The 12,570-nt window shown below is 33.9% G+C and overlaps 1 protein-coding gene across 2 annotated transcripts in view; it reads left to right on the top strand.

The window, feature by feature from the left end:
- Window positions 1-12,570, top strand: part of emp (epithelial membrane protein) — a 62,115-nt gene that overhangs the window by 34,106 nt on the left and 15,439 nt on the right. For both annotated transcript variants that reach the window (XM_085204010.1, XM_085204012.1), the window contains 2 exons: window positions 2,217-2,308; window positions 8,427-8,587. In XM_085204010.1, the coding sequence (XP_085060136.1) occupies window positions 2,217-2,308; window positions 8,427-8,587 (253 nt within the window). The remainder of the gene's footprint in view (window positions 1-2,216; window positions 2,309-8,426; window positions 8,588-12,570) is intronic.

Raw genomic sequence — 12,570 nt, forward strand, 5'->3', positions numbered from 1 at the left:
TCTGTCTGTCTGTCACTAACAATGTACTGTACTGTTATGTACGTAAGAAACAGAAACAACTACAAACTTCTATGAAATCAAAACTCTATACAATTCAATTGATATGTTTTTAAACATTGACAGTGTTTGATGTATGGCGTCATTTTTCTTCCACGAATCGTGCTAATTCAAAGAAACGGTGTTTTCCAAGGAATATTGTAAGATAATATGAATTTAACTAAACGTTTTATACAGTAAAGTTTATAATTGAATGTACGTAGGTACTATTTAATTAAATATAAATTGATTAGTAGGTTCATTTTTTTAGCTTTACACTGTATCAAAGCAGAACCTACGAACCTAGTGTTAAGACACTCCGATCCCATTAAGATACTTCCGGTCCTCAATTACTGCCGAATTCTGGAAGCACTGCGTCTTGAGTGGAAAAAAGTGTATTAACACTAGGTTCCCAGGTTCCCTCTGCCTACCTATGTGCGAGATGCAATGTGAAGCTAAAAAAAAAGAGCATCTAGCATTCTAGGTAATCCAAAGAGCACTAAAAACTTACTAAGCGTGGCGGTCTACAGAACATTGCATAAGTCGTTTCCGCTTTACGCAAGCGTACACGTTTATTTGACATAATCACGTACAATTACTTTATTATAAATTAAATTATTATTCATACTGTGTAGGGCTATGAATATTTATATTGGAATAACGCCTAAAATGCTATTTAATCGTTCTGGCAAGACAAAACGCGACGTTGAGTAGAAAATGGTGGAAAATGGTGGAACGGAGTTTCTTAACCCTAGATCTTCTCTACCTACCGGGATACAGCGTAAGGCAAAGACAGTGGGTCTCGCTTTTATTTCGAAGAGTTATTAACTTTATCTTGTTACTAGAGCGAGGAAATAAAAAATAATTCTTTCCCCCGAATGGCGATCGAACTCACACACATGTTAGTAATAACGACAATTCCATACCTAAACAAGTGAATTGTTTTCAAAATATTCAACGTTGAACGCCGGAAATTATTTGATCGTGACATCACTATTTTATAAATAGCCCGCCCAATAGTAAAATTGTTGGTTTCTATTTGTAGGGAGGTTATCTTGGGTTCTTTATATCTATAGTAAAAAAAATAACGGTTTCACACTTTTTTCCCATATAGCAGCGTAAGTAGAGGGAACCTAGTGTTAAGGCACCCCATCTACAATTCTCCCTTGTGGTTAGTTATACTAGTAATCTGAAAATTTGTTGGGTTGAACACGCTAATCTCAGGAACAAGCAAAATACTGTCAAGCTTAGCATTTTTTTTCTATTTTGCCTATACTATGCTTTTGCGTACAGCGTCGCCCGCGTGGTCAAATGGGACTAAGTGAGGATTGTAAATGACACGTGTCACGTGTGACAAACCCTAAGTGGCCAAGCTAAGTCTGACCGCAGGTACAGTACTTACCGGGTCAGGGTTACCTTAAGTTAATAGGCTATATATGGACTATCCCTCACTAAAAGAATTTCTCAATTCAAGGCAGTAGTTCTTGAGATTATCGTTTTCAACCTAACAAACTCTTCTGCTTTATATTACTTAAGTATAGAAGTATGGCTAAAGAAGATAGCTTTTTTAACAAGGATTCCGACGCGTACCAAACTCCGTCGTGATGACGTCACAAATGTTTAAAAATACTTAAAAAAAATTAGCATAAGTTAATGCACTTTAAAGATGCTAAATGAAATATAAAAATCGTTTGACCTTGTGTGACAGAACAATGTGGACGTGTATAATCGTTTGTTTCATCAAAATAGGTATAATTATTTAGCTAACTAATAGATAATTGTGAAATAGAAGAAAATTTATGTATTCTTTTTGTATTTTTATTTTTTTATCTATACATAGTCTGTAGTTTTTAGTTTTTACCTATTTATTTTTCTTTTCTTTTCTTTTCTTTATAAGCCGACATCAAAATAATGAATTTGTAGACAATATTTGATAAAAGTTAAGTATGATGATATATTTAGGTTTGCAAGCACGTGTGCTAATTAATATCATGAGTATGTTACATATATATATATATATATCTGTTTGACAGTGTTTTGAAGAGAATCTGCTGTTAAAACACTCCGTTCTCGAGTTTCTCCTCAATTTGAAATTTATGTATTAGGTGGCGGAACACAACGCCGCGCTTGACCTAAGTAATATAGTTATAATAATATAAAATTCTCTTTTTTATTTCCAGGGTTCGTCCTCGCGTCAGCTGTGGTCCTACTGTTGTTAGGCATCATATGCGCTATATTCTTCGGAACGTGGATTCGAATGTTTATAGATCATGTAAGTGGCTTTCAATTATTATTACGTGCAATATGGTTGTTGCAGTTGGGTTGGGTTGGGTGTGGTGGTAGTTCAGGGCGTTACGGATTCCAAATAATTTCAAATTCAAATTCAAATTCAAAATATTCTTTATTCAAATAAACTTATTGTAAGCACTTTTGAATCGTCGAATGAACATATGAACAAAAAGCTACCACCGGTTCGGAAGGCAGTTCTGCTGAGAAGAGCCGGCAAGAAACTCAACAGTTGCTCTTTTCAAAATCAATGGTACAATCTATTACATTAGCTGGCAGCTATCCTGCATTACATTCAATAGATATTAATTCCATACATGTTTGTCCTCTAACTCTAACTTTACTTTATACTATCTTCTAATAGTAAGCACCACGAGTAATGTATACATGGTGTTTTATATTAGTTAAATGTTTTCATTCATTTTACCTACGAATACTGAATAATGAAAAGAAATTACGTACGCGCATATTGCGTGTAAAACCAATTATGTTAGACATTTACCTACTTACTGAAATGTACTCGGTACAGAATTAATTAGGAACTTGATAAGAGATTTTTTTACATTTAACAGTGACCTTCAACGAAAAATATATATTTTTTTATATTTATAGTTACATTACGTTACTGTATTCCATGGTTTTTGGGGTTGCGTACATAAAAAGAAAACTTGGAATTCTTAGAGGATCACTTTGTTCTCTGTCTATCTGTCCTCTCAACTCCTCGGATGTTGGACAAACCAATTCTCATCAGGTGTATCTCGCTTGCGTCTTTTTTAATTAAAAATAAAAATGACAAGAGTTTCGGATCGATTACATCGTCTAATAATGTCTGACGGTTTCGATTACAAGACAAAATCCCGGCGTTGAGTTCACCACTCACCATGCAATACCTCAAAAATAAAATAAATAAATTTTGTGATGATGATGATTGTTCCACTTTCACGCTAAAACTACTGATCGAATTTAGATGAAACTTTACAAGCTAAGCTAAGCTTACAAATCAGAATAACATATCATATCTAAACATTTTGTAAAAAATGATTAATTTTGTGGCCGAAGCCGCGTTTTCGGTCGTTAATCCTTCATAGTACTGTCTAAACTATTCATTTCATACATTACGCTCATTATACTGACGCGTTGTAACCCGCGACCTGAGTTGTTCTTTTGTAATCACTTGTAGCGATAGCAAAAAAATATTAAATATTTTTTTATATTTAGAAAAGTTAAAAATAATATGCAAGAGTTTTAATATTTTATTATATTTTTAAACATTATAATATGTTTTTTTTTATATTTTAAGAAATATGTGAGTTATCTGAATTGATACAGAAATTTATTTAATTTATATATCTCTTTAAATTTTTATATTATCTTTTTATTTTTTTTAAAACAAAATAGAAACAACAAATAATCATCAGTAGAATGATAGTTTTTTTATCCAACCACAAAAAGTGAGAGGTGGTAGAGAGATTAAAATCGCAAATTTTAACCGACTTCAAAAAAATACTTTTATTTAAATAATAATAATAATTATATTATAATTTGTTACCTAAAAAACAATCTAAGTTCCAGAAAAAATAATTTAGTACTTTGTTAAGCAATCGATACATTTCGGATAATTGTAGAATTATATCGAATTGTGTATTGTAGAATTATAAACAATTTTTTTAATAGTTAAAATAAATATATTATTAATTTTTTCTAACGGTACTTCCGTACTAATTGTTGTAACTTTCATTACAGAGGCGTGTATAAACTATTACATACATACAAAGTCGTATATTGATAATTTAGTAACACCTTTTATTGCATAATTTCACTGTTGGTATAAGCTTCAGCTAACTATCTAGTGTATCGTAGCGTAACTATCTATGAGTATCTAGTGTTAAGACATTCTGTTCCACACACACAGCCCGATTTTCTAGATATTGTATGTTGAGTGGCGGAACTCAACGCCGCGTTTTGTTTACCAAAGCGCGAAAAAAAAATGTATAAAATAAAATTGTAACTGATCGCTGTCTGTACAAGAAGGATACATGAGAAAATCTATTATTGGAGCTTTTGCCAATGTAACAGAACCCAATGTAATATATAAAAGTCTTTTATTACTAAGTGAATTACAGACAACACACAGACGAAACTATTGGACTTAGAAACGTTGACATTCAACATGTAGGTAGATTGGGAAGTGTAGGAGAGTAATAATTTAAGAGAGCTCGGAATCTGTGCTGGCACTGGAAAGAATGATGTTTAACGAATTGGGTTTAACATCTATCCACACATACAAAGTTGCGGGCGACAGGCTAGTGTAGTATAAACTTAGCAGTAAATCATTGGCCTACTTTATAACAACTATATGAATAAATGATAAAGAATTTTTAAATTAAATATTTTCAACGTATAATTACGTTGAGGCCATCGGGCGCAGTGGATTAGCATTTGATTGTAAACGCGACTGTTGTGGGATCGATTCCGACTCGGGGGAATAAATTAGTTTCAATTTACACGTATTGTAAGACAAAGCGCAGCGTTTAGTTACGGTTCCGCCGCTCAACACGGAATGCCTCGCATGTTGGACGGAAATTAGAGGACATTAGGTTCCCTATGCCTAACACTGCTATGTGCGGGATATAGCGTTAAGTTATAATTTAACAAAAATATGTGGCGGAACTTGAATCCGTTACCACTTATGTATAATTAATATAAACCAATAATAATAATAAATGATTTATGCTGAAACCGTTGCGCGTAACGCGTTATAACGGATCTCTAGCCGTTGTGTTGCCACCAAATCAAGAAACTTGTCTTGAATATTTACATAATACATACGAGTATATATGACTCCATGGTAATGCACATACACCCGATGGTCGTGGGTTTGACTCCCGTTGCTGGGAATGTATGATTTTTAAGCGCAACAGACTCTTATGCTTTACTAATAGAGAGAATGATTCTAACGGAAATTTTATATGTAGAGTTTGTATATATAAAAGAATTCCGTTGCTGAGTGACGTAACGCCCAGATGAAACTTAGTAGTTTTTAGTACTAGTCTTAGAAATTTGAAAATTAGCGTGTAGGTAGGTTAGGGAGAATGGAAAAACGCTAAGAGAGGAAGAAGATTTCTCGATACTTCTAACGGAAATTAGCTTTTTTAACCGACTTCTGTAAGAAAAGGAGGTTATCAATTCGACTGTATTTTTTTTTTTTTTTATTTTTTTTTTTATTTTTTTTTTTTTTATGTTTGTTACCTCATAACTTTTAACTGGGTGGACCGATTTTGATAATTTTTTTTTATTTGAAAGGTATAGCTTCCCGAATGGTCCCATTTTTTTTTGGTCCATGTCTGACAATGGTATCCATGAGAAAATCACATAAGTCTTAAATTTGCATTATGCATGTGCGCGACTAATAGCCGAATAACTCAATGTCGCGCCAACCGATTTTGATGATTCTTTTTTTATTTGAAAGGATACACTTCAAGGATAATTTGGTGAAAGTTTGGTTAGGTTTCGATTATGGAATCCGGAGAAAATTGAGAAAGTTTGTTTTTTTTGGTCAAAAATTAATTATACTGTAGTAGTTACAAGCAAAAACTTTTTAAATTGATGTCAGAAGTGAGATTCCTGATCGTTGCATTTCTTTTCAACCAATCTCAAAAAAGAGGATGTTCTCATTTTCAACCAACTTCAAAAAAGGGAGATTCCGAATTCACCCGAATACTTTTTATGTTTGTTCTTGTCAATATACCAAAATGTAACTTTGCACAAAAATAATAGCTAATTAAATGAAGTTTTACATAGAACAATCACAACCACTCGTTGACAACCACTACCACCACCATCACCACTCGTTCAAGAAGCATCATTTTAAGATCTACCCATCACTAAAAATCGTAAAATAAATTAATTTTTAACAAAAACAAAAACCGACTTCTAACAACGAACTAAAAAGTGAAAAATAATTATATAAAGATTTTATAATTTTGAAGTCGGTGTCAAACTAATGCTACAACACCTTTACTACAATATCTAATTACTAAGCCTGTTTGTTTTACTTGGCACCGACTTCAAAATTATAAAATCTTTATATAATTATTTTTCACTTTTTAGTTCGTTGTTAGAAGTCGGTTTTTGTTTTTGTTAAAAATTAATTTATTGTAATTTTTAATTGTACAGAGTTGTTGGCGGCGACTTGTACATAATGCATATGTTCACAAAAAACGTAAAAACAGTTTGTTTTTTTGTGTCAAAATGCAACATAACGAAATCGTGCTATCCACATGGACGAAGCCGCGTAAAGAACACTAGTTTATGATAACTCTCTTGTCCGTTTATTAAAAATATTTTTGTAGGTGGATTACTTGCACTTAAATTTGTTTACATTCGTAAAATGTTGAATTATAATGTTATACAAATATTCCAATAGTGATTCATTATCTACAGTTAATTGACTACTTTAGGCCGTCGTAGCACATCCGCCTGTAAGCTCGGGGGAATCAATTATGTTCATTTCTAGGCTCTGGTAAAAGACAACACGCGGTGTTGAGTTCCGCCACCCATATGAAATGTCCCAGATATTGGGCGACGTGTAAGGAACAAAGTGTCTTAACTAGTGCCAACTAGTGGTAGTGTATGATGGTACATAATATAAATATATCTATATCTCCGTATATGGTTTTTTTTCCCAGGATAGTTGAACCTACGACCATCGTAATAATAAGCTACATTAGCGATAGGTACATACCACTGGAGTATCCATTCAGAGCAGTTTGTAATATTTAGTAAATCTTGAATGAAATCTTTAATTCTGCAATAATCCTTGGCCCAGATCGAGGACTAGATTAGTTTTGGCCAAATTAGGCAATGTTATAAAGAATTTGTAAGTCAAAGTGTAACTCAGAGACGTCGAATAAGTCTCCTTATGTGAAGTGGAGAGATTCTTGAAAGTATATAGCAGGGTAGGCAGAGGGAATCTAGTGTTAAGGCACTCCGTAACCAATTTTATGCGGAAGTAGAAAACGTTCTTACGTTACTGGAGCTTAAGTCGAGATTGAACCCACAGCCGTCATGTTTAAAATCTGAAAGATTGTGTGCTCTACACTGCCTAAATAAAGTTAGTGTTTTGGTTACCGATACTATGTCTGTTATAAAGTCCATTAAAGGCTATCAAAATCGATAGCCATTAAATACAGAAAATAACATTCAAACTATTGCAAAGAAAGTATCCTAACTCAAAATGTTTGTTAAAACAGTCTATAAAAAGTCTATTTTTCCCACCCGGGAAACAGGAAAATTTCAGGAAAATACTCTACAAAACGTATAAAGATTTGAACGCTGCTGAAGCTTATTGTCGACGTTAGCTACGTCAACATTGTTATACGCTCGCTATAATATATCTTAGCAGCGTTGTGTTCCGCCACTATCGTACATAATTTAGTATTAGATATTTTTAATAGTGAATTTGTATGAAATATTTCGTTAGCGTGTGAACATAACACGTTCACCTTCACCCAAAATATTGTATTGTATAATCATTTTTGTACATTTCACCAAATATATTATACGGTTGTTAAGAGATCGAATAAAATATAATATCTTAGTGGCACAGTGGGGCAATACTTGATTGTAGACGTGATGTATGTGGGTACGATTTTTATTTAGTGGGTATTATTAGTTTATTTTGGGGTCACTCTTTATATTTAGCGAGGTAGCCAGAGAGAACAGGACACTACACTCTCTGTATACCGCTCTCTTCTAGTTCAATGTTATCAACCTCTTCATGCTTGCCGTCTGGGGGTCCTTATGCTCGACGGTTGTGGATTCGATCCTCAATCCTGGGAATGAAATATTTAATATTTACATTTCCCCGCTCTGGTAACGAGGCAAAGCACGGCGTTGAGTTCACCATTCAACACGCAATGCCTCTAGAATTCGGCAATTAGTGGGGAACGGAAGTGTCTTAACACTAGATTCCCAGGTTCCCTCTTTTCTCTTCTATATGCGAGACACAATGTGAACCTAAAAATATATATACATATTCTAATCTATTCTACATTTACTTATACGTTATAAAATATTATTAATCTGTTTGTCTCTTTCCACAGGAACTAATTCTCCGCCCAGGCTCGATGACATTCGAGTGGTGGGCGCGACCTCCGGTCCGGCCGTTCGTCCGAGTCTACGTATACAACGTGACGAACGCTGACGAGTTCCTAAATAACGGGTCCAAGCCTATCCTGGACGAGTTGGGGCCTTATGTGTATTCGTAAGTTTGTTTATTTATTTAATTTCACGCTCCTGGCATTCAATTGTGATAATAACGTAGTTCAATATGAAAATAAAAATCAGTTTCATATTGTATCCCGCACACAACGCGGTAGGCAGAGGGAACCTAATGCTCTCCTAGTGCGCTCCTAGAGCACTCCGTTCCTCGTTTTCCGCCAAATTCTAGAGGCTGGTTGAGAGGCGTGTTGAGTGGCAGAACTTAAGACTTTGCCTCAACACCGGAGCAAAGAAATGAAACTAAATAAATATTTCATTTTCTCGAGTGGGGATCGAACCTATAACCAGTCGCGTTTACAGTCACACAGTGCCCCTGCGCCACGACTGGCCTCAATAATAGGTAGTTAAATTTGACTGACTTCTAACAGATATTTTCAATTAATTTCACATTTATATATTAAATGTATCCATTTAATAAATTAACATGAAGTTATCACACACCAGCGATGGTTCTAATTTACCATGTACACATATCTATATATTACCAGCCTTGAGCCTCGACCATATACTCGTATGTTATATTGTACGTGATGTGTGAATGGCGGGCTTTATCTCAAGGAAATTGATGTTATATTTATATGTATATATATATTTTGTTTCTTGACTTTGCTTGGGAAATTAATTTAATTCTTTTTTTGACAAATATATTTTTTTACTTCACGCTGTTTCCCGTATTCACACGCACCGCCCAGTTGGGCGATAACGAGTGATGGAACTTAATGCCGTGATTTAATTCGTTACCAAAGCCAGAAAATTTAATGATTCATTCTGCCAAGTGGTAATCGAACCCACAGCCATCACGTCGACACTGCGCTACGACGGCTTCGTATAATAATATAATATATACTATCAAAATATCCTTGGTAAAGGTCAATAATAACAGAAAACCGGCTGATCGGCCTTCGTATATAATTAGTGTATGGGCAAACAATTCGTCAATATAAGATAATAAAAAAATACATAAATATAATAGACATGTTTTCCAGAAGTTTCTAAGGTTACATTTTTTTTAGCTTTACGCTGTATCTTGCCAAGTTATATACTTGGTAGGCAGAGGGAACCTAGTGTTAAGATTACAAAATTTTTGCCAAATTTATGGATACTTGGATGGGAACACGAAACTCAACGCAGCCTTTGATTTGTTACCAGAGCCAACAATTAATAATTCATTCCCACAATTGGGAATTCAACACAACTAATAAACATTGAAAACACTTTAAGTTCATTGCTTATTAAAAATCTTTCATTATTTTAGATATTTGTTTGCTTTTGTTTTTTTTTCTTAACGTGTTGTAGTTAGCATATCTGTATATAAATACATATTGTTTATTATAATGAGACAATGACCATGAATTGTCAGAAGATGCTGTTTACTCATTAATTTTATAAAAAAATATTTTCACACACTTTATAATTATGAAGTTATAAGTACTGGAGTTATATAAATTTGTTAAACAAATCGGTCAATTGTGAATCGAACTCGCCTACCGATAGTTCCGTATCAATTTCATGATGTAGGTGGAAAGAAGAGTGTCTTATGAAAGTTGACAAACTTAAGTTTGCTGGCGTACGCACTCATTTTGTATGAGATGAAATACAGATTATAAGTTGGTGACTTTTTTTTTTTCTGAAATAAATTTCTATTTGCCCAATTTCAAAACTGAAAGTTCACAAAGCTGTGAATTTCATACCAAATGTGACAAAAACTATGCATAAACGATCATATTTTTTGATTGCGTTGAATTAGGCATTAGTAGGTATTTATAAATCGCTCTCAACTCTGAGATAGATCTTGAGATGTCGTTTTCATTCATAGATTATTAAAATGGTATCTCAAAATTACTCTCAAGATCAACGGCTCCATCTCGGCTTATAAATACGGACCTTATATGGTCTTATTTTTTCTATACTCCAAGTGACAGTAGAACTCGATATTTAATATTCATTTTGGCTTTATACCTATACGCCATCATCCTAAAATTGGTCTTAACAGACTTCCTACAAGAGTTGTCTTTTTTTCTTGAGGAACCCTGAAAATATCATGCACAGTGTGATTTTACGTACACAGTACATTAGAAATAAAAAAATACGTATGCATATCTCTTTTTATATACGTATATCTATTTCACTCTATCAGACTTATGGAGGCCACTTAATTGGTTATCTTAAAACAAGTTTTATATTATACTAATTTTAAGTTAATAGCAAAAGCCGTTTAGATAACAGGTTAAATGTCAATGACGAAGGTTATTGAAATTAACACATTTTAGGAAAATATATTATTTTAGATGTACAAGACTGTGCGACAGTAAGCCGGAAGTGTGGATTCGATTCCCACTCGGAGGAATGGATTATTAATAATTTCATTTCGTCGCTCGCAAAGCAAACATTTCAAAGCGCCAGGTTTAATTCCACCATTCAACACAAACTGGCAATGCTTAGAGAATTCTGCGAAAACTGAGGAACGGAATGTCTTGACACTATATTCACTCTGCCTACCCTACTGCTATAAGCGGGATACAGCGTAAAGCCAAAATAGAAATAAATAAAAATATATTTAATTCCTTGCATTTAGCCGCCATATTGGGCGTGTAGTCTTTTATCTAAATTACTGTCAAGAATAGAAAAAAAAACCTCTTCTTCAAAAAAAATAATTTCCTTCAAAGCTAATCTGATTTTGATTTAGTTTTTTTTAAAGTACCTATAGCATTTTAAATTTTAAATATTTTCTCTAAACCTAAGGCTAAAGGATCCCTCTAGGAGTCTTTTTTCTTTCATACACAACGTCTTTAAACTATTTAGGAGTACCTACTTATGTCCAGCAGTGGACGTTGAAAGGCTGATGGATGGGTTGGTCGACAATGACATATTATTAATTAGTATAAGTCAACATTGTAATAAAGTGCTTGTAGTCCTGAATTCTCTTTTATATATGGACCGTTTATTTTGAAAGTGGTGTAAGTCCATTTTCTTTTGTTTCGAGAAAATCAAAGGTTAGTATGTCGATGATTATGCAATTTCATTTACCGACCGATTTTAAGTTGTTCAAAATATGGGTTTTTTTTGAGAAATTAAACACGGACTAGTTATATATAAAAAAATTACATTAAATTAAGCATGAATTACGTGATAGCTCATTTTTCTCAAAAATGGACTTACACCACTTTCAAAATAAACGGTCCATATAAAACCTTCCTTCTCTTCTCTTTTGACATGTCCTTTTATACGTAGAAGCTGTCGCTATGCATGAAACGGTTAAAATTTGATTATAACCGTTTCCCCCGAATATGTATCGAATTTACAATCTTCGCGTATACACTCAGGCACTCCTCCACTCCTCCACTGCATTCCTCCACTCCACTCCTCCACTCCACTCCTCCACTCCACTCCTCCACTCCACTCCTCCACTCCACTCCTCCACTCCACTCCTCCACTCCACTCCACTCCCACTACGCCACTGTGCCTCTAGTTAAAGTATTACTTATATCCTACACACGGTCACGGAATATCGCGTGTCTAAAGAATATCAGGCGTACATTAAAAGGACATAATTTCTATATATGGACCTTGATATGTTATATAACATTATTTGTGTAGAACGTGCTGAAGGCGTTTGCAGAATTTTTTTATGTGAAAATTATAGGACATTTTAAAAGTAATGACAGTTTTAATATCTATCTTAATATAACAAAAATTGAAGAGTTTGTTTTGTTAAACGCGCTAATCTAAGGAACTACTAGGTCCAATTTATGTTGGATTGTCTGTATATCGACGAAGCTGTATGATATCACGTCCATAATTTAGATGTAACGCACTGTGGCATGGTAAATCACCTCCATCAGTTAGAATGTGTCATGTGTCATACACGATTCTTAGGTCTTACGGGTCTCCTGCCCCCAATAACAGTTTTTCTCGTATATTTTCCATGTCACAATTCCACAGACAGCGATGAGTTGATGTTTTTAT

Source organism: Heliconius melpomene, chromosome 20, assembly GCF_056956725.1.
Source record: "Heliconius melpomene rosina isolate 202511_hmr_F chromosome 20, ASM5695672v1, whole genome shotgun sequence".
Taxonomy (NCBI): domain Eukaryota; kingdom Metazoa; phylum Arthropoda; class Insecta; order Lepidoptera; family Nymphalidae; genus Heliconius; species Heliconius melpomene.